Source organism: Bradysia coprophila (assembly GCF_014529535.1).
Source record: "Bradysia coprophila strain Holo2 chromosome X unlocalized genomic scaffold, BU_Bcop_v1 contig_20, whole genome shotgun sequence".
In the NCBI taxonomy this organism is placed as follows: domain Eukaryota; kingdom Metazoa; phylum Arthropoda; class Insecta; order Diptera; family Sciaridae; genus Bradysia; species Bradysia coprophila.
Genome location: NW_023503307.1, coordinates 5,436,535 through 5,459,626, shown reverse-complemented (window position 1 = coordinate 5,459,626; position 23,092 = coordinate 5,436,535). Strand labels below are relative to the sequence as shown.

The 23,092-nt window shown below is 37.2% G+C and overlaps 1 protein-coding gene and 1 long non-coding RNA gene across 3 annotated transcripts; one reads left to right on the top strand and one right to left on the bottom strand.

Annotated features, from left to right (window-relative positions):
* Positions 1–7,590: 7,590 nt before the first annotated feature.
* Positions 7,591–13,360, bottom strand: LOC119068555. The gene is made up of 3 exons (XR_005086181.1): positions 13,350–13,360; positions 10,225–10,227; positions 7,591–7,833 (listed from the first exon to the last, which is right to left on the bottom strand). It is a non-coding gene; the product is annotated as an uncharacterized LOC119068555 (long non-coding RNA).
* On the top strand, positions 9,322–22,186 carry LOC119068547 (mitogen-activated protein kinase kinase kinase 7). 2 transcript variants are annotated; one of them, XM_037172176.1, is made up of 9 exons: positions 9,322–9,386; positions 9,598–9,697; positions 10,072–10,182; positions 10,248–10,752; positions 10,818–10,996; positions 11,059–11,428; positions 21,343–21,575; positions 21,641–21,751; positions 21,822–22,186. In XM_037172176.1, exons 2-9 carry the CDS (start codon positions 9,605–9,607, stop codon positions 21,957–21,959), a joined length of 1,740 nt encoding a protein of 579 aa, XP_037028071.1. In that variant the 5' UTR covers positions 9,322–9,386; positions 9,598–9,604; the 3' UTR covers positions 21,960–22,186. The 2 variants fall into 2 exon arrangements, with proteins under 2 accessions (XP_037028071.1, XP_037028070.1); XM_037172175.1 differs by having other exon boundaries at positions 9,322–9,508.
* Positions 22,187–23,092: the final 906 nt, after the last annotated feature.

The window sequence follows — 23,092 nt, the reverse complement described above, 5'->3', positions numbered from 1 at the left end:
TTGAGTACTCGTGGACACTGTAGTGCCTTCCAGTTCCAAACATAAATCGAGGACAGGCGGAGAAAACAATCCTTAACACTCGAACTGAGCCAGCATCCAAGTGTAAGAAAAATAGGTGTACAGACGGAGAAAAATAACAGATCATTCTCAGAAGCAACTGCTGAGGAAACAAACATGTTCGTGTCGTCTGCAAACCCAAAGCTGGATGACTTCATTGGAAGACTGAAGAAGTCGTTGAAGAAAATTATAAAAAGCAATGGGGACAGCACTCCACCCTGCGGGACACCAATAGTTACATCAGCGAGCTCACTGTTTACGTCATAACAAACAAGAACTGCTTCCTACCGGAAAGATAACTTTTCAAAAAGTCAAGGGCGACGCCTCTAACGCCAGCATCGAGTTTAGCAAGAAGAAGTTCGTGAACAACAGTATCAAACTCCTTTGATGGGTCGATGAACTCAAATTAGCTCAAAGATGACAGTGTAAGTTCCACTACCATCTATGAAGCCATACTGTCTGGCGTCAAAAAAAAAAACGGAACGCTTAAGAAAGCTACTAATGACACGATGAACTACCGTCTCAAGTACCTTGTCGATCGCAGGCAGCTCCGAAATTGAGCGATAATTGCCAACGTCCGACGTCGAGTCTTTTTTATGAATCGGAATGACCTTAGCAATATTAAATCCGTCAGGGTATACACCGTAAAGGATGCAACGATTGAACAAATCAGATAGGAAAGAGGAAACAGCTGTCGAGCAGCATTTTGGTGAACCCACTGAGATACCATCAGCACTCGGCGATTTGTCCACACCCATCAACAGTATAATCCAATTGATCTCAGTTACCGACTCGAAAAAATCGACAGAGGATTGACAGTCGAGGTATCAAGCTAATACTTTCGTTCACTTTATTGAGGAAGACGTTGTGTGCAACTCGGTGATGAATGCCTTTTCGGCACGTAATGCGTATTGCACTTCACATCTAGTGCATAAAATAGTACATTACTATGCAAGGGAAGTAAAGTGATATCTCGTATCCAGATGAGAAAAAGTATCCGAGGGCGGCAGCCCGAGGTACTTTTACTCATCGTGATACGAGATATCACTTTATTTTCCGTGTGTAGTACGACGTTTTACTATGCGAGTGATGTAAAGGTTATTGCCTATACATGTAATAGCCTTATTACATGCACCAGCATAGTAAAAGCATTTTACTCGGTTCTCAGCTCAGTGACGAAATGTGAAACTTTCGTTGGCTTTTTTGAATAAAACGTTGTGTGGAACTCGATGATAAATGCTTTATGCAATCGAGTGAAATGCTTTTTTAGGCACTACATTTTTTTTTTAACGATTTCTTTATTATCATCCCTTGACTGACGTGTGTGGGATACGAACGTCTACATAAAAAGCATTTATGACTCGGTGGTTATTTTCCTATCTAAAATGCTTTTTTAGCGAATAAGAGGTTTCCAGCTCGAGACGGAAGTGAGTCGCGATATTTTAACACTAGTTAAAAAAATAACTATCTTACGTTGGAGTTTACTATACATGTATAGGATCAAATGCACGTACACCCGCAATTGCAAGCACTTCGCCATCCTCCCATTTTTACCTCAATTTGCATAGCTGTTTTATTCGGACATTCGTAGAGTAAATACTACAAATACAACTAGTACCAAATTCAACTACGAGGAATGTGGTGACAGACGGCTTCGTAAACAAATCCCGCAACTCAAGTCACGCATGTGCAAGCATAGATCTGTTGTGTTTAAATAATGAACTTTTGACTTACAGGAAAGAATTGGAAATTGTTGTAAGTTTTTGTTTTCCATTCGACTGATAAAATATCGATTATTTCACAGCTCTTCTTCAACAGATTATTTCCTTAGAATCAATTATTTAACGATATTTTAAAAAAGTCAATATCGAATGTTTTATCGATAATCGATAAATATCGACTGATAATCGATCAATGTCAACTTTCGATAAAACATTCGATTCATATCATATCGATTTGGAAGACTCGTAGACGTCACACGTATTTTGTTTACCTCTCTGTATAAAAAAAGGAAAAATCAAGATTTTTGTGGTTTTGTCCCAACTATGGGAAGAACTAAGTCAACGTCGCACAAAACGAACAATGTGGGCTCACTGGGAGGCCCAAGTTCAGCTGGTATAAGAAAAAGACCCAAAGTAAATGCGTTAAAGAAATTCCTCACATCAGTACCTGGTGAAACTAACCTTAAAGTAGGTGTCAACATATTCAACCAACTAAATTTGGATAGTGAAGGAACGAATTCTAAACAACAATCAACTATCAAAGTGCACCGGCCTCCTCCTGTGATCGTAACTGGCATCAATAAGAACATTAAAGACTTACTTGCCGCGAATGGCATTGATAAGTACAACATGAAAATAATTTCGATCGGAACCAAAATATTCCTGGAAAATGACAATGACTACAACAAAGTCTGCACTGCACTCAAATCCAGCGACACCGAATTTTTTACCCACTCGACGAAAGGCCAAAAGGCCTTAAAAGTAGTGCTTTCTGGGCTCCCAGAACTGCCTACAAGCACAATTAAAGAAGAATTGGCCAGGCTAAATATTCATCCGACTCAAATATTTCTTATGACAACCCGTAGCCCGAACCCTCATAAGGCACTTTATTTGCTGCATTTGAATAACAACGAAACGACGCTGCAAGATTTAAGCAAAGTAAAAGCTGTGTACCACACGATTGTTAAATGGAACAAGTACAAACCCGGTGTTAGAGGGCCAACTCAATGCAAAAACTGCTCCTTGTATGGTCACGGAACCCAAAACTGTCATATGAAACCTGCTTGCAGCCTGTGCGCCAGTAGTAATCATAACCAGTCAACCTGTCCGCTCAAAAAGCTGGATAAAGATTCACCGCCAGTGTATAAGTGCTCGTACTGCGTAAAGAACAATATCAGCCCGATGAATCACAGAGCAAGTGATCCAAACTGTCCTGGTCGAAAAGCATACACAGACTCTCGCAAGCAAGCTGCAGCTCGCCTGCAAAATACTAGAAGTAACTCGACTCATGCTACCCGGAATCATGCAAACAAAAAGGTTTTCATTGAAGCACCAGCTCCACCTCCGCTGACGCACACTTTTAGCAGTGTCTTATCGAATGGCAACAATAACACCGAATACGACCCAGAGATAAATGGCGATCATTCTACTGAATCCGAAAGCTTGTTTTCAACTGCAGAATTGTTAAAAATATTCACGAACGCGATTGGTCAAATCAGAAATTGTCGAACAAAATTGGACCAGATCCAAGTCATCGCCAACCTCATCAGTCATGCAGTCTAAGCCAATAAATGGATTAAAATTACTACAGTGGAACGCCCAAGGTGCCACTACACAGTCAGTGATAGCACAAATTGACCGTCTTCTGAACGAGCATAAAATTGACATGGCCTTTATATCGGAAACTTTTTTGTCACCAAATCATGACTTCCAACTTTCGAATTATGATGTGTATAGAAATGATAGATCATCGCATGGTGGTGGAGTGCTCTCCGCCGTTCGTAACGGTATCTCTCATAAACCGTCTCGACACTACGACACACAATTAGCAGAAAACGTATCGGTTCAAGTGACCGTAGATAAAACACCAGTGATTTTTACGTCAGCGTATGTACCGAAATACAGCAAGAATTTTAAAAGTGATATCAACAAAATGACACCTGGTAACAGAAGTTTCGTCGTCCTGGGGGATTTCAATGCGAAACATACGGCTTGGAATTGCTCAGCAAACAACAGAGCGGGTAAGACCTTGTATAATATGCTTCATTCATCAAATTTTGTAATTCACCATCCTGAAACAAACACACATTTTCCGCATTGTGGCACTACCCCGTCGACAATCGACTTCGCATTAACAAACGGCCAATTTATCGTCTCACAAGTGTACACACTGCAGGGAAAACTTCCCAGCGATCATGATCCAGTCGTGTTCCACGTCGAAGGTATTCCCGATGAAGAAATGATGGATTCAAAACCAAATTACAAAAAAGCCGACTGGGAAGGATATAAGATTTGCATCGACAATGGGCTCAAGCAGATCACTTCACCTGTAACTAGTAAAGCTGAAATTGATGTCTTGATACTGGATTTCATCAACTTGATACGTTCCGCTGAAGCAAAGCGGTTCCCATGGTACGGCCAAAAAAGACGAGAAAATTGAAAATCTCACCAGACACGATAAACCTAATTAGACTTCGTAATGACACGAGAAGACTATGGCAACGATCTGATGATGTCGATCTAAAACCGATTTATAAATCTTTGGTCAACGCTCAGAATAAGGAAATTAAGAAATTGATCCGACGAGATTTCAATAGGAAATGGAACGATACGCTCATTTCTATCAAACCAGGTGATAATAAATTATGGTCCCTGACGAAAAAATTGATGAACACGAGCAAGAAAAGAATTGAAGTCCTCAACAACGGCGATCAAATAAATACATCGGATGAACAAATTGCCGAAACGCTAGCCGATCAATTTGTAAATAACCACTCATTGACTGTCAACTATCAACATCCTGTTGATGTTCGTGTAGCGAAAGTCATCCGTGTAATAGACGGTATCGAAGCAGCTTCACTGAAGAATCCAGCTCACCACGTAAGTTTTTCCGATGTTAACCGGATCATTTCGAAGCTCAAAGTGAAAAAAGCACCAGGCCTAGACAGTATACCAAACATTCTGTTGAAACGACTGCCAGACTCAGCTAAATATCTTCTGACGGGGATCATCAACGCATGCATCGATTTGTGCTATTTTCCGGCGCACTTCAAAATAGCAAAAGTTACTCCGATTCTAAAGATGACGAAAGACCCGAAATGTGCTGCAAATTATAGACCAATTAGCCTTCTTAGCTCACTGGGAAAGGTTTTTGAGAGACTTATCTACTCCAAAATGAGTAGTTTTGTGACCGAAAGTTCTACCATCAACCCAAAACAATTTGGCTTCAGGCCATGCCACGGTACATCAAATCAAACGCTTAGTGAACATCATCAACGACAACAAAACGAAAAGGAAATCAACTGGTATGGTGTTACTGGACATCGAGAAAGCTTTCGACTCCGTTTGGCACGACGGGCTCATATATAAGCTTCACCAAATTGGAACCCCGCTATTCTTGATCAAACTAATTGCTTCATTTCTAAGAGACCGAAGTTTTACTGTGTGCGTGAATGGTAAACAATCCACACATAGACACATACCAGCAGGTTTACCCCAAGGATCTGTAATCTCGCCGTTGTTATACGCCGTTTTCACCTCGGACTTAAAAATTCCTCGAAACTGTGATGCAGGTTTCTACGCCGACGACACAGCCATCATTTCGTCAGCCAAAAACTCAAACACAGTGATCAAGCATCTGGCAACTGCACTCACCCGAACCGACAACTATTTCAAAAAATGGAGAATAAAGGTGAACAACGAAAAGACACAGGCCATTCTTTTCAAATATAATCGATCGAAGAATCGAATCCCAACACAACAATTGGTATTCAATGGATCGACCATCGAACTGAAGACCGAAGTAAAATATTTAGGTGTGACAATCGACCACAAACTGAATTTTGGTGCACACATCGACGCCAGCCGAACGAAAGCAATCAACTGTTTCAAAGCCATCTACCCGTTGCTAGGCAAGAAATCCAAGTTGTCGACCTACAACAAGTTGAAATTGTACAAAGCCATCATCCTGCCGAAGATCACATACGCGTCACCTGTTTGGAGCGTATCAGCGGCCTCGAACGTAAAAAAGCTACAGTTAACTCAAAGTAAAATACTCAAGTGCATCCATGGGCTTCCGATGAGGTTTCCTACGGCTGAATTACATATTATGTCCAATATCGATACCATCAGCGAAACGATCGCGAAACAGACCGTGAGCTTCAAGCGAAAGTGTTCGACATCAGTTTTTGATTTAATTAGGCCCTTAGCAGCCTAGAATTGTGTTTCTTTTCTTCTAATTTAATTTTGTTTTGTTTTCTTCTTTTTTTCCTGTTTAGGAACGTAGAGTATAGTGGTATCTAAAAAAAATGATATGAGGATTTTGCTGGCCGCTTTTGCCTCAGCTGCATTCCAATTTTCATGATCCCTTGTATGGGCATCAAGCAGTAGTCGTCTTAACGAATGCTAAATTATCAAATTGCTGTAAAATCTCCGGATTAATCTCGATAGTCTGAGTTAATGTAAATCTTTGTAACGAGGATATTGATTGATGAATAAAGGCCGAAAATGTTTATAAAAAAAAAAAATATCATATCGATTATTTGGAAATTTTATCATCTATTGAAAATATTTTTCAGTGAACTTGCCTTTATTACGTGCTACATGCCCTGAAAGCCGTACTTTTCAAAAACTATGTTTTATTGTCCCCCTCAGCATGTAAAAATCGGATTCGCCTCGGATCAAGACAACTCACACGAAAAATCTACTTTTCATCTTTTCGTCCGTTAGCCATGTAAATACATAACTAATACATAACTATAGCGACGAAAAGTTCAAGAGCCAAGTTTTCGTGAGAAGTTTGTTGAAAACGTGACTTTTCATATTTACAACGATAATATAAAATGTATAAAAAACCGCCCGTCATGTGTTGTGTTAAATATAAAAAAAAAATATTTATCTTCCAAATTCTCTGAATGAATTTACTGGGTAATCAGAATTATCATAAAAACCCACCTATATTTTTCTCTTCTTTGGTATTCCACTTGGAATTTACTAATTTAGACGACAATACCAGTCTTTCAAAAAATTTACGTTCTCCTTTTCCTGAGTGTTGAGAAAATGAGCAGACTTTCATTATCGCAAGCATGAAGATTGAATGCTGCAATACATGGAGTGACATCTACAAATAAAGTTTCTGGCACCAAATAAGCTTTTTAAAATAGGTAAACAAAGCCAACAGATGTCTCACCGTGTGTCTAGAGATTACACAACTAACACAATCCCAAAATTCTTATGCTTTTTGAAGATCCATGCCATCTGGCAGGAATTGCGCGATATTTAGTATAACTCTTCATATTCAAGTATAACACTTCAAACTGTACAAATTAATCTAGATGGACAATTCGAAAAATTTGTGACAAGTTATTTCAAAATATAGTGGATTTAGTTCGAAATACTCAAAATGCTCTCTATCTCTCTGTCTCTCTCTGTCTCTCTCTGTTACTCTTACCACGGTTGGTTTGAAACGAGATTAAATAGGGAACGCCGACCACCAATAATTTTTTTTCATATTATTAATCAGTGATGGACAAGAACATCACACAGGAAAAAATCAAACCGATCGACTGGGCCGTTTCTGAGAACCAGCAGCTGTGTCGCCCACGGCCTGTAGAGTAGCGGTTAGTTGTGACTTATATTGGGATCGGTAGCAGGACTAATTCTAAGACTTTTTATTTAAAAAAATTCACCTTGGAACATCTGGTTGGGCAGCTGTAGTCCCCAAGTAGTCGAAAAATCACGATTTTCAATCGACGATATCTTCGAAAGAAAGCAACCGTGGAAGTTTCGTATTGTTGATATGGATAGAGGGTTACAAGCCCTATCCACCACTAGTAACTGATTTTTTAGATGTTGTCTATAATGGCCCATTTTCGACCATCTTTTTTTGCTACCATCGGCGAACTTTGAACACTGCTGGAACGCTTCCAACGTACTTTTTTTAATCAAAATATGTACAGTTGCTTAGCCCTAAGCTTAAGCTTTGTAACAATACCAAGCATGATACTCATCGGTCGCGACGCGTACCGTTTTTGTTAGATTTTTTGTAGCGAAGTCGCTCTACGACGAAATTTACGAACGAATCTTAAATTTCGAAATTGTAACACAGCTACTTCGTGTCCTTTGTTCTTGAATGATTTTTTCGTGGTAATAGACAACAGGTGAGTGTCGAAGAAGTCAAATATGACTGATTTTGGTGTAGGTGTCACTATTGGGCTTATGCGGGAATTCTGATTTCTTCTAAAATTGCTGCTGGTTCTCAGAAACGGCCCAGCCGATCGGTTTGATTTTTTCCTGTGTGATGTTCTTGTCCATCACTGATTAATAATATGAAAAAAAATTATTGGTGGTCGGCGTTCCCTATTTAATCTCGTTTCAAACCAACCGTGTTACGTCTGTCAAACGGGCGAAATATTAAACTTATACAAATATTTGTCACAAATGTTTTTACAGTCAGAGGCAGTGACATTTTAGCATGAAACCAGCTGAAATAAATTCATATTGTCACTGCCTCTGACTGTAATTATAAGTGACAAATTATTTCAAAATATATTTGTGGCAAATAATAAAATGTATTTGTGCACGGAAGAGTAAAATAAACTTTACTCTGCCGTGATTTCTGACAAATATTTATATATTCGATATCAACTTTTTACAATAAATTGGTCACTCATCACTCAAAAAAGAACACGAATAAATTGATGTTAAATATTTATTATTTTTTTCGGGAAAAATACCACTTGTGGGGTACCCTCGGCTTTGCTCGGGATTGCTATATAATGATAAAATATTTGAATATTTGTATAGGTCAAATAATACTCCTTAAACAGGCCAAAAAATTCACTTTCAAGTCTCTAGGACCTTAGGACTTTTCGTCATTTGTCTTGGATTCTTATAGGACCTAATAGGACCCATGGAGAGGCAAAGAAACTTTATATTTTACGCTTGTCGAACATAATTCAACGTTCTATAAAAGCTTTTCAGCATGGGTTAGAAAAACAACTATTAGATTCCTCAGTACTTTCAGTCAGTACTTTAAACTCTGTGACAAAAAGTGCAATGAAAGTGTAAAACAGGTATGGTCTATTGTCCGCCAGGAGGACATAAAAATTTGATTTTCGTACTTAAACGCACTCATTTTCATATTACTTTGACATAAAATTTGAGTGCGTTTAAGACGAATTCGGCGATCGACCATACCTGTTCTCTACTTTCATTGAAAAAGTCAGCCGTCACCGTTGTCGCCTTGTTTGAGAAAAACGTTGTATGTACGCAACTTGGTGATAAATGTGCCTCAAGGGTATTGAATAGAATAACTACTATAAGAAGCCAACGAAACTTCTACTTTTCGTCACTAAATTGAGAAAAAACGCTTTACACTCGATTATATTAAATAACCATTGCGGTTCTTGTAGCAAACAATACCATTGTGGTTAAATGAATTCAAAGAAACCCGCGTCAATCTAAACCTTCGTTCAATTCGTTCAATTCCGAAATAAACAACGGAAATTGACGTGATGCAATGACATTTAATGTGACATAAACAGATAGAGAAACAGAATAATAAAAAAAAAGTTAAATGAAAGGCTCAATAAGTAGTGAAATTTCACTGTAAAGTCTGATTTATTTTGATTTTTTCTATTCTAATTTAAATGGCTTTAACTGTTCAATCCGGTCGAGTTTAGTGTCATCGCAATACGGAAAAAGTTTTTTCTCATTTCCATTAAAAACAAGTGCATATCTCCCCCGCTTTATCGATAATGATAATATAATGTGCAACTAGTCCCATTCAATATACTCGAATTATTATTTTGATTTCAAGATAATCCATGGCTGAACGTGTACACCAGCATGAAGAAATTGCAAGTCTTCCACATCCATTTGTCGAAGAAATTGACTTTAATGAAATCAGACAGTTAGAGGTAAGGATACACCTGAATTCGTTTCGCAGCGTGTAGTTTATCTACGTTTTGTTTTCTTCGAAGAAGTTCTTATCAACATACTTCGGACAGAGAGTGACCATTCAATGTCGGCTTTTTATCGTAGACTGATGTCATTGAATGGACACTATTTTCATTACTTACCACACATATACTTTCACCTGCATTGAGCTTGTACCTTTCTTGAAACATCTTGTCCCCATTAACTATAACATTGTCCCTTCGAACACAGTCGTTCTGTTTCTGGAAATTGCAGAAACTTCACCACCAATTTTTCCATATCGGTTACTCTGCCAATGCACTCTGTCACTAATTCAATGACTGCCGGTTAGTCAATAACAATCTTTCAATTTCAGGTCGTCGGAAAAGGATCATTTGGAACGGTGTACAAAGCAGTCTGGCGAGAAAAATATGTCGCAGTCAAATACATTGAACAGGAGTCCGAAAGGAATGCATTTACCATTGAAGTGTGTTCCGCGAAATCATTTCGAAATCGAAAGCCAATTAACAAACTCCAATTCGAACGTTACAGGTACGTCAACTATCCAGAGTTGCGCATCCGAATATCGTAGCGCTGTTCGGAGCGTGTACGAAACGACCGCACGTGTGTCTTGTTATGGAATATGCCGAGGGTGGTTCACTGTACAATGTGTTGCATTGCAATCCGAAACCGTATTATACAGCCGCTCATGCAATGAGCTGGGCGAGACAGTGTGCCGAAGGTGTAGCTTACTTGCATGCAATGCGCCCGAAACCGCTGATACATCGCGATTTGAAACCGCCAAACTTACTTCTTATTAACGGTGGACGAATGTTGAAGATATGTGATTTTGGCACCGTTACCGACAAAGCAACACTGATGACTAATAATAAAGGCAGTGCTGCGTGGATGGCACCGGAAGTATTCGAAGGGTATACGTACACCGAAAAATGTGATGTTTTCAGTTGGGGAATCATACTTTGGGAAGTGTTGTCACGCGAACAGCCCTTCAAAGATATCGAATTTACATTTAGCATAATGTGGAGTGTTCACAAAGGTTTTTGAACGAAAATATTCGCCTACCACCGTGATGTCTCAACAAAAGTTTTTTCTGTTGCTTAGGCCAACGTCCACCACTCATTGAAGGATGTCCAAAGCCAATCGAAATCTTGATGACTACCTGCTGGGATCCGAGCCCTGCTGCTAGGCCCTCAATGGAATTCGTCGTCAATCAAATGAACGAATTGTGTCGCTTCTTTCCTGGGGCCGACCAGGTTTTGGAATACGCAGACTACAGTGATGTAATGATGTGTGACTCATGCACAGTAGTTTTACGTAACTGATCGGTTTCGAAATTTTCCAGAGCGAATATTATGAAGAAGACGATTTAGACTCGAGCCAAAGTTTGTACGACAGCAATCGGTCAGCTGATCGTACACCAACAAATCATACCAATCAAGTGCCTGAAATACCACAACCAAAGTCGCGTCAGGAAGTTAACAATTCGATAAGACAGTTCACGAAGGAAAATTCAACCAATTCGCCTCGATGGACGAGTACTGACGAAGACACCACGGAACAACGAATTGTACCCGAACCATTGAAATTAGAAAATTACCACCAGAACGGTCTAGTCAAAAGTAACTCGATGCTGGAACCTCTTTCCTTGGAAGTTGATGATAATGCATGGGAATTGGATCCTGAACAGTTGCAGCATCTCATTGGAAATATGCGTAAGTACTGAAGCCAACTGATTTCGTGCGTAGGATATTCCTCAATGTTCGATCGTAATGTGCCGTAAAACATTCGGTAGTAACCAAGATTGGACGGGTGCAGACTTTTGTAGTTTATATGACCAGCGAGTCAAATGTGCTGAAACGTTGGTGGCCCGAAAAATCTGTACAAGGTGCTATCAGACTATCTCTCTTCCGACATGGTGGCTCATATTTTTACAATGATTCGAGTTTAACTTAACAACAGTGAAAAGTTTAAACGAATTTTTTGATGAGTTTGGGCGGGCAGAAAAATCCTATGAGTGACGATCAGGGACTACTTTAAGGGAATTCACTAATGTTTCTATCACTTTTTCGTCTTTTCTGTAAAAAAAAACTTTTTCCGTTGTCTTAACATTGTTGGGATGATATTTTACTAGAACTAACAAAAATCAAAATTCGGTAATTTCAGGCATTTTAAGAATTCAATTCACTAATCCTGGTCAGTAGTGACAATAAATTTGTGGTTGTTCAGCCGCAACCTAACATATCGATATTTTCGCTTTTATTTGATAATGTTGTAATTACCTCCTGAAGGCAAACATTGAAACATGAAGCTAGAATCACAACCGTTCAGAGAGGAACGGTTTATCGGAGAGAACTATTACGTAAACGAATATAAAAATTTAATTTGGTTGAGCGTAGTTTCGTAAACGGAGGTCACTGCGATTCTAGCCTGAAACTTAAAACTTTAAGCGTTTACTTGACTTCAACGAACTTTCAAGTAAACGGAGAGCTAAACGGTGTAGGTGCGTGACCACTCTTAATCCGCACTTCATTCCGTTTACTCACCGTTTACACCGCAACAACGGTGTAAAAATTGACTGAAAGCCGTTTGGAACGTTTGTTCGCTCTCAGATAGTTAATTGTGGTAAACATCTGTCACTTTTGAATCGACGCTCGTTTCTTACACTTTCCTTTCATGTGTCTAAAATTCTGTCAAAAGTTTCGAATTTTCGTAAAATTATTCTCGATTTTCACGAACATTTTGAGACAAATTTAATGAAAATTCTAGATTTTTTTTTGCCAAGAATGGGTCCTGGCTTTTAGTATTTTAGTTATCCACCATTCAAAAAGGACGCGAAGTCGCTATATAAAAGTTAAAAATGAAGGAATTTACAACGCTAAAATTCAAACTTTTGTTGCTACTCTCCAATGAAATCTCGTAGCAGCAGTGTTTCGACTTCATTACTCGGTGAATTACGAAATTTTAATTAAAATTCAAATAAATGGTTAATGGGAGGTGTTTTCGATTTGACTCTAGCAAGAGGACTTAGTTCGTGAAACAAATAAAATTTTTTTTTGCTTTTTATTCCTTTGAGGAATGCCATTTTTTCTCAAACTGATTACATTTGGGTTTGATTAGGCCCACGAAACAAACACTCAAATTAAATAAAGTGATCGAATTCAAAAATTTTCGAATTCGTAATGTTTTAGCAATCGTATGAATTCTCAAATCCTCACCAGGAATCAAAAATGCATTTAAATGACAATATTGGTAAAGGTAAATGACGGATCAATAAATAATTCATTGAATTCGGCAGAGACCATAGCAGTACGTGCAATGGAAAATCTCTCTTTGACATAGAAAGTTTTCTTTTTCAAATGCATTTTCGTCTACTTTAAATGATCCTCACCCATCCGTTGCATGACACTTATGGACAGCTCTTTTTTCATTTCGTAACATTTTTAACAAATTGATTTGTACTCGACGAGATTAAACGTACATTTTGCGATATTAGATTACATTAATCCGAGTTTATCGATTGTTTGGGTAGTCTCTGTTGATAAGAGATGACATAGTCGTATGTAAGAGTTTTGCGAAGCGGCAATTTATTGTTACCAAGTATTTATTGAAGTAAATAAGTGTTATCTTTAGAACCTACCTACGACAATAAAGATATGTCTAGATTATTTGATTTGAAAATGCGGATATTAAGTTGTCTCAATCTACCAATTTGTCGGATAAAACAAAGCACGAAACTTCCTCCAAAGTGTTGCTGTCAATAGAGTAGTACTGCTTCAACTCAGCCCTAAATTTAAACAAAAATGCAGCCAAGACAGCTATCAGTAGCATATTATTGTTGAAATGATGATTGTACATATAGTGTGATCCCTCTATGGTTAGTTTTAGTAGTTTGAAATGACGCTGATTGGCCGTTATCAATGGAAGGGCCGGATAGGGACAATTTTAATTTAATTAAAGGTTTTCTCTGACGAAAACTAATTGAAGATATTGGCACGAAGCAAGATTGGAGAAGAATAGACATTTTTCAGATTTTATTGTTCTTTGAACTATTGTATTTTAGCAGCCACTAGGTTTTTGGCGAGGTTGGCAAAGGGTTGTTTCTATTAAAAAAATTATTTTACAACGATTTTCCCACACCAACTGTGAGTTTTGCGCCTCGCCTCTTAAATCGCTGCACCCTACGGAAATGGAGCAAATGTTCTGAGACTGTGGAAAAACTGGATTCAGGTTTATTTAATCGGGATATTTTTACAGTTTTGTACAGTTGTGTGACACACTGTCAAGTTTCAGTACCCTATTTAGAGTACCACTCATGCTGGAAATGCGTTGATCAGAACAATTTAGTAAAAAAAAACGATTTGCTCACTTCTAAAACAGGAGATCGAAAAAAGGAAAGCAAGACAGAATTGCCGTAAGTTATGCAATTTTCAATAATTTTTCTCTCAGGTTGATTGTAATGTCTATATTTATGCTAGTTTGCATATATCATGGGGCCTGTAATTACGTCAAATGTCAATAAATTTATTGCAGTTAAATTGCGCATTTCAACTTCACATTTAGAATAACGGTCTTGTTCAATAAGTCCAATTTAGAAACTCTTGCGAAACTCCTGGTCGATTTCAAAGTAGATTTTAATTTACCAATAATTTTACCAAGAAAAAATTCCACTCCACCACAAGGTATAAACAATCGGTTGGAAAACTGAGCGTCAGATTTTATATCAATTGAATGAAGCCAATCCGAAAAGAAATTTCGTTTTGTTGTCATACACACGGCATTTTGCAAAACAATTATAAATGAACAAAGTACACGACACTTAATGTACACACGACACTTTTGTATATAACAAAACTTTTGAGAACACCTGATAGTTGACCTAGCCACATGACTTTTCTACTTTCAATTGTTGATTTGATTTCATTTCATGTAACATTTTATGCCCGCGTATAAATAATTTTTTTTCTTTTAAATGAAAAGAGTGCCAACTCGCATAGCATATGTGCCAAGAAAATTAAATTTCTCACAAAAGCAGTGAATCATCATTTGGGAACTCTGTTTTGATGGGCAATTTTAAAGAATTTGATAAGTGTTGACTCAGATGTTATCTTATTTTGTGGTATGTTGAGTTTAAATATCGACGTTACATAAAAAAAAATCAAAATTATTTTATTGAACGCTTTAAAGAACGATGAACACAAAATCCACTCGTCGTTCAGCTCTTTATAGGAAAATATATTTGAAAGAACGAAGAACAAAACGCTTTCAATGTGATGAAGCTTTCGTTTGTTTTGTTGTGGGTTTTATAACATAAACAAAAAATATTTAGCTATACCGACGACATTTTTATAGCACAATTACAGGCTGCAGCACAATCAGTTGCGCTGCAATGTACTTTTTGCTTAATTAATTCAAAATTAAACAATTAAGATAAAAGTAGTGGTAGCTCAATAAAATTTGATATCTCAAATTATTGCTAATTGAAGGTTGGGGTAATAACCTATGCTGGAGGACTGATAAAGGACCGTACATAAATGACGTCACGCAACTCCCCAGAAGGGCTCATTATTGGAAATTTTAATTCTGAAAATTCGGAAAAATTCTGAATAATTCAGACAGAATTTCGACAAAATTCTGATTTTTTTCTTAATTTTTATGCTTATTTTCCTATACATTACCTCTTCCTTTATGATGTGCCGTCATTTGTGTACGGCCCCTAACGAACCAATAGTTGCAATTCCTCGTAAAGCATTAGCGTGAAGCGTAATTCACAGGAACATGCACCGGCACACACCCTCATCGTTTCCATAAGAACCGCTACCGCTACTTTAATAAACGGAATGAACTCTATTTTAACTGTTGCAATAAAAGATTTCCCACAGCGCAATGCAACGGCAATAATTTTCTTTTTTAGTTTTACAACCGCAATGACTCATATTGGCTTCTGAGCTACCGATGTGAGTTGTATATACTGTAGAGAGAAGGAAAAAAAAAGAAAACAGATTCGCCAGCGTTTTTAGTATAATTTTAACGGTTTACACGATTGGATTATACATACAAGACGAACAGATTTTGCTTTCATTTTCAAATGCATTCTGCATTTTTGTACTGACATTTCTGATACACACAGCTCGGTTGCATAATTTATATCGTTCGGATTTGAAAAAGATTTTTTTTTCTCGAACCATAAAAAATATTGATAAAAATTCGGTTTTTTTTTATTGAATTGATTTCGTATATTCGAGTGTGCAACAAGTGTTTTGAATTGTTGTTATGAATTGTTTCTGAAATTTTCCGCTGTTCGATCGTTGTTTAGTCCTGTCAATTTTTGGGGGAGATTTGCTTGAGTGATGACTGGTAATTTGACTATATAATATTAAATCATTTTTCAACTATTGTTACTTGTGGTGTCCATTGGACCGATTACCAGCTGGTCCACGGGATAATAAACGCATAAACTTTTTCAATAAAATTAATTAAAATCTGATTCTTTTTGTAAAAAAATCTTTGGAACGAGCAGAACAATTCATTTTATCTTTGATTTCCAATTTTAACCCAGAAATCGGTTAAATTTGCATTTAAAATGTTTGTTGATTTAACTGACTGGGTTTGCAGAAGGTAATCAAAATCAAAAGAATTGTTCTGCTCGTTCCAAAGTTTTTTTTTACAAAAAGAATCAGATTTTAATTAATTTAATTGGAGAACTAAAAAAGCACATGCGACCTTAATTTCGGCCGGCTCGAAATCATTTCGGTACATGTTGTGGTATTGTCGGTAATGAGCTGAAAGGTATTACCGGTATTGCACAGTTTCAATATGGAATTTCAACCTAACAAAAACGAAAAGTCTGCTCCTCCGGTATACCAAAAAATTGTGTGCTCGAAGGTGGCATGGTAGTAGTGGCACCAGATCACTCACGGGTGTACTACTTTACCATAAAAATTGTCGTAAAATACCATCGATTTAAGGCAATTGCCGAAGACAATTAAAAGTTATTATAACACAAAATCGTTGTTGCCGAAAACTATAACATTCAGAAAATAAAAAAACGAGTCGATGTTTTCGAATGACATTCAACAGGGGCTGGTACAAAAATCAAAAATGTTCTAAGTTACACCCCTGTTGTGCACCAGATATGTAAATCGATGTTATCCTAGTTCAAAAATCAAACACAATATTTGGCAAAATCTTGGATATTCGACGAATAACCGAAATGTTTTCGACGAATTCCCAGAAAAAAATTTTACCAGAAGGAACAACATGTTGTCAGCGCGGTTAACCGAGATGATGTTTCTAAACTGAAATGTGAACATTGAATTTATTTCAAGCTGAAAACTTATTTTGAAAGCAAAAAAAATGATAAAAATAATTGACCATTATACTACAGCAATTCTTTTGTGTATAGCACAACTTTACACGACTAGGGAAGAAACCAATCAATTGCAGACTAGTATTGGCCCATACTGTGAATTGGGGCGATTCCTGAAGACCCTTTTGTATGAAGGTGATTGATTTTTGGTCCTTTTACAGATGAGTTGTATGTGGCCCCCGATTGGTTTTTTCGAGCCAGTTCGGCTATAGTTATTGCCCTCATAAAACTGAGAGCTTACTTCACGAATACAGAAAAAGGATATTTTTGCTTTAAGAGGTAACCTTTCGTATTGTCGGTGCTGTCTTGGAAATAATCAGTCTAGAAATGGACCATTTCCTCACCATCTTCTACCGTAACAACATTTCAGTTAAGTTCCTTAGTTCTCTATAACACATTGTACAATTGAATCAAATCAAGCAATAGTGAAATCCTTTTGTAGATTAGTCTCCCCCGAGTAAACATGAGAGACCCAAAAGTTCCAAACAGGCTACGTGTTCTACTGTCTTTTGAGAGCAGGAGACTAAATCTTTCGAACTTTTAAAACAAAATGTTCTACGATTTCAAGCTAAAATAACAGTAAGGACAGGACACTTAGAGAAATATCATTTTTATTTTGATTACAAAAATTTTCTTCGGCTTGTAATTCAGCAATTACTTTTCTTTAAAAATTGGGTCTGTTTTCGCAACTGACACACGCATCGTACTATTTCACATGTACATCACTGGTTATCTGATTTATCTTAAACATGAACATCGTTCTACGTTTATTTACTTAATACAAAATTGACTGAGCAGAACGTATTAAGAACGAATGAAGATAAAAAAAATGAACGGCCGAAGAAACACAAGTTCACAAAATATAAGATTTACATGAGATGAAGATTGGGTGACTCATAATTATCGTATGTGCTATACAGAATGTTTAAAGTTAGATGGGTTTAGTTGGTGGAATTAAAAAGTTAATGTCGGAAATTTTGTGGTGTTTTCGGTTCATCTTTGTGCTATAATATTCGATGGGATAGAATATGCGTACGGCACCCGGAACATGGAGCGGGTGTGTGTCTAGCTTAATTCAAGTAAATGATAAGAAAATTAACGAATTTTTATCGAAAAGATTATCAACAGCGAAATGTAAATTCTTTATCTTGTGTACCGGTCAGTGGCCCCGAATTCGGGAGAGCAACTAACCCTTTCTACTATTAAAATACTTTGAAGACATTTTGTTATCAAAAATAGGCTTGTCTCCTCATGAAGTCAGAGTTTCTAATCCTAACTTTCGATTTGATTCGTCTGAATTTATGACGTAAAGTTTCGAACTGTCGCTGGCATTCTTTGTTTTGATCAATTCCAAGAATAATAACACAATTTTATGAGTCGTTCGAAGCGCTAACAGTTTGCAGTTTTCTATTCCAGATGTATGCAGGGATTATTTTAAAGAAAACATTTGACTAAATTTTCTAAAAAAATTCCACAGATTTCTTGAAGTCTTCCCAAATCACCTGAAAATTTTCGAAAACTTAAGTAAATTCGTGAAAATTTGGGAGAATATTAAGATTACTTCAGGTTCGGGCTTAATGAGTTCAGGTCAGATCTGAACTTACCAAATTTTGAAGAGAAAATTTTAGATTCTGGTTTGATCAGGTTCTTTCACTACAGGCTTAAGTGAGGTGCAGCCCAATTCGGTTTCAGTTATCGTTCCTGCTGCAAAAGTTGTTAGGACAACGCCTTCGACAAAAACTTATCAGTGGAGTTAGTGAAGATAGAAAGTAATATTTGAACATTATGTGTAAACTCGACCCATCCAGCCTATACTTGACCAAATTCAAGTAGAATACAACGAATTACAATCAGTGAGTGGTAAAGCGAGCGTACGTGTCTTTTTCTAACGACCAAGTCAAAATGAGATTTTTTCCAACCTATTGTCACATATCGATATGTATAGCCAAAATGCAGATGTTTCACTATGTATAAATATATAACATACAGCTAGCGAAATGCTTGATAGATGACGAATTTGTTCGCAAATAATTAGGTCAGGGGCGACATTGTGTGATTTTTTTATAACAGTCAATTTTGTGTAATTTTAATTGAAAGCAAAAAAAAATTAGAGAGAGAGAAAAGGAAAACCCTGCGCAGAAAGTTCAATGAATGTTTGATGGTCCTATAATTAGTGCGCTATTAAACTATCTTACCGAATACACACAATTATTACACGTATAAACGATAAAGCAACAATTTTAAACTTCATCTATAGAAACCGTTTTCGTTTTAAAACAAAATTTCTCAAAGTACAAAATTGTGTTGTAGCAAAAATAAACACATCAGACCGAAAATAAACGAACTAATTTAGAAAATGAATGATAATGACTAGGAAAATTTAAACGTTTCGACGCGCCGTTCGATTCATCGAGCTAGAGTTTTTCCATTATAAACAAACACTTATGTGCACAAGCACAACTAAACTATACAGTCAAGGAATTTCATTCGAGCTAGCACATACGGGTGACGAATAATTATAAAACCGAGATCGGAGAAAACAAAGGATTTTTCATTTCAGTTTTTACAGTCGCATTGTTCAATTTGTCATTGTTGTTGTTTTTGTAAAAAAAAAATTAAAAAAAGAAGATTTTTCCTGTGATCAGAAGATATTGTTTTCTGTGATATACTGTTCATCATAAGTAATTATTGTCTGAAAAATAACGAAACATCCATTTTCCATTGAATGTAACGTAACGCCGAGTAGACCTTCCTTCCATGGTCGGTTTATTCGACGGTGCAATTCAGATGATGGAAAATTGATTTTTTTTTTCATTTTCAATCATTGATTAGCCTATTAGATGGTTGTTAATCAATAATCAACTGAAAAATAACGAAAAATCCATTTTCCATTGAATGTAACGTAACGTCGAATAAACCTACCTTCCATGGTCGGTTTATTCGACGGTGCAATTCGAATGGAACACGTTTCCAATTCTCCGTGAGTCCCTATGTATAATTGTCAGCACACTCCTCGAATTTACAACGTTCAGCCAGTTGTATTTTGTGGTGTAGTTTTCTAATAAAATTGCCATTATGTGTGAAAGTACAGCCACATATATGTCGAACACTCGAATCGAAACGGATTGCGGATTACGTAGTTGCTGGATTGTTTACAGTTAGTACATTTATACAAAATGTGTGTTAATTTTAATGCTTCGAACAAATACACAAATCTGCCTGGAGATTTATTGCAATTTCGAAATAGTTGTCAGCCTTCAAATTTGACGATATACTTTGTGTTAAGTGTTTAGAACGGAAGTTGTCATTGTGGGTTGTTTCCAAAAAGATAGAGAGAGAGAACAATGTTGAGATATGCTACGCTCTTGTTGGTTAAATGTAAATGATCTGATGTTGTCTTGACAGGTTTTTTTTTTAAATTGTGTGCAGATCCTGACGCATTGCACACGATTTTGTGCAAAGATTAACCAATGGAAAGACTGATAAGTCAAATGAATTTAGTCAGTCACACGTCAGCAAAACCAGCAACACATAAAAGTGTAATAAATTAAAGAGGAGAAAATCTTATCGAATAAGAAAATAGCAAGAACATTCGTTGGGTCTATTGTGCGTGGCCACTTGAATCAGACTGAATCACACTGTGCCTGATTGAGGAATGTTATTGGAATGGATACTCTTTAAAATACTTTACAACATTGGACAGTATTATGTTCTCGCCTAGATATCTGGCTCTGGCCATAATGCAGGTCAAGCATGCACATAGAAAGTGTTAGGCGTCCAATACCTGACATAAAGGAAAGCTTGTTATTCCTATAGGGTACAAGTGCTTGTTGAGTTTGCAGTGTCCTGGAAGTATCCCTGTTAGTCGTTTCAGATGTTACCCAAATTATTGAAATGCATTTTTTCGCTTTTCTTGCCTGGTCCAGAGACGTCCAGAATATTTTGAATTTTTCACTACTACAACTCTTTAGGTAGTTGTTAAGGATAAAAGTTGCTCGTTTTAACACCCGGTTCGGACCCAAACTGCCTGTTATTCGATCCGTCTCTAGCCAACCGAGCCAACCTAAGTTCACTAAGTTCAACTGTTGAATTTTTAAACAAGCGAAATTTTTTTGTAGTTGTCTGGGTGGCTTTAATGACACCTAATGAACAGGCCAACAGGCACTTACATGCAACTGTTGAATGTAGAGCATAGAAACTAATTAACTCTGTCTGTCGATGATGTCTATAAAATAAAATTTTCGTTCTTTTTTTCAACAGCAAATAGTCAAGGAAATAAGAGGCTAACAGTTACGGAAAATAGATCGACAGCACCCACACCAGAATCATCTACCTCAAACGAGAATCCGTCGGACAGTGATGTGTCTATAGACCTGGAGTCCATACATTTATTACTGGAGCCGCATTTAAGACCCACTACTCCAGATCCAAACAATTCTGCATCGCAAAAGATTTTCAAAGAACACAATGAACTGGCAAAAGAATATTTAAGGGTTTGATCTGTCAACTGGAAATTGGGATGTTCGTTCCTCATCAAGTTTTCCTTTCATCATTTCAGATACACTCGGAAATCGTTTACGTCACTTGGAGTAAAAATCAATTGCTGGATGCGATGCCTGAGGATCAGCGCCAGGAACGTTTAGAATTCTCGAGAAGGCTGGAAGAGCGGGTTAGTTTACTCGACGCACCACAATATTGAACAATAATTCGTGAACTTTTGGTTTGTGAACGTTTTGTAGGACAACTTAAAACAGTTTGAAGCCAAATTGAAACGACAACTACAACTAATTCGTACCGGTTCACGGCCACAGAATGAACAGAGCTCCACAGAACCGAAGGGGGAAGGATGGGTCTTAAAGCCATCATCGAAACCATAACATTCTGCTGTTGTCGACAGTCTTCCTTTTCTATTGTTGTCCAGTTATTGTCTTACCTGAGCATAGTCATTGGTTTTTAATTTACAATTTTTTTGGCGAACACTTTAGCTGCTCAGTGCTTAGACTCTAACGCGTATTAAACTTAATATTTCATAAGTAGTGTGGATGTGCGTGTGTTGACTGACTGTACCAAAAAAACTATTTAATAAATGAAATGACGGATACAATATGGGCGTTTGTTATTTGTGCGGTTTGTGACATTGCGAAGGACATGCAAACCAGCTGAGTTCGTACCAAATTTCTGTGATATTTGCAGTATGAGCCTATACCTCGAGCGGAACGTTTACCTAGTACGAAAGTCATATTGGTCATTCATAAAGTATATCCGGCTTCGATGTAGCAGCCTTGCTTAACAGTCCATACAAAATTGTGTATCATAAATTTTGAATGAAATGTGAAAAACGTCGATAGTCGATTTTAACTTGATCTACTTTATGAACGACCATATCTACTCTCCAAATCTCCAAAAACTGTACATCGTGAGATACAGCTGAGGATCAATAAAATTTGATCAGTTTATCATCAATGGGTCGTCTTTGTCACCGCATTCTATAACTTTTTTCCTTTGGAACCATGTGCTTCAATTCTCTTGATAGAAGCAAAATCGAAACAACGGCTTTGCTGACGATACGAACCCTTTATCGACTAGACTGTCGCCGAGTAGAGCTAAATCTAATGTCCAACGCCACCTCTACAAACTCCAAAGCAATTACCAAAAGTGGAAAATCAAAGTCAATGCGGGAAAGTCTGAAGCAATAATAACCTACCTAGTAAAGAATGATGAGAAAATCGAATACAAGGAAAGTGTCCGGTATCTCGGTTACCGTGAACGAATTTGAAGCATAATGAGCATATTAAAATCATGCTACTGAAAGCGTATTCCGGGCTGCATAGACTCTACCCTATCATGAGGGTTAATAATTGGATTTCTCAGCTAGTTGAAGTGAAGGTATATTTGACCATACTGAGCCCAGTACTGCCGTAATATTTAATTAGAAAAATTAAGATTGTTGAAAATAAGTGCCTCCGTTTGGCAATTGACGTTAAAAGAAACTAGAGTCAACTTTAGGTAC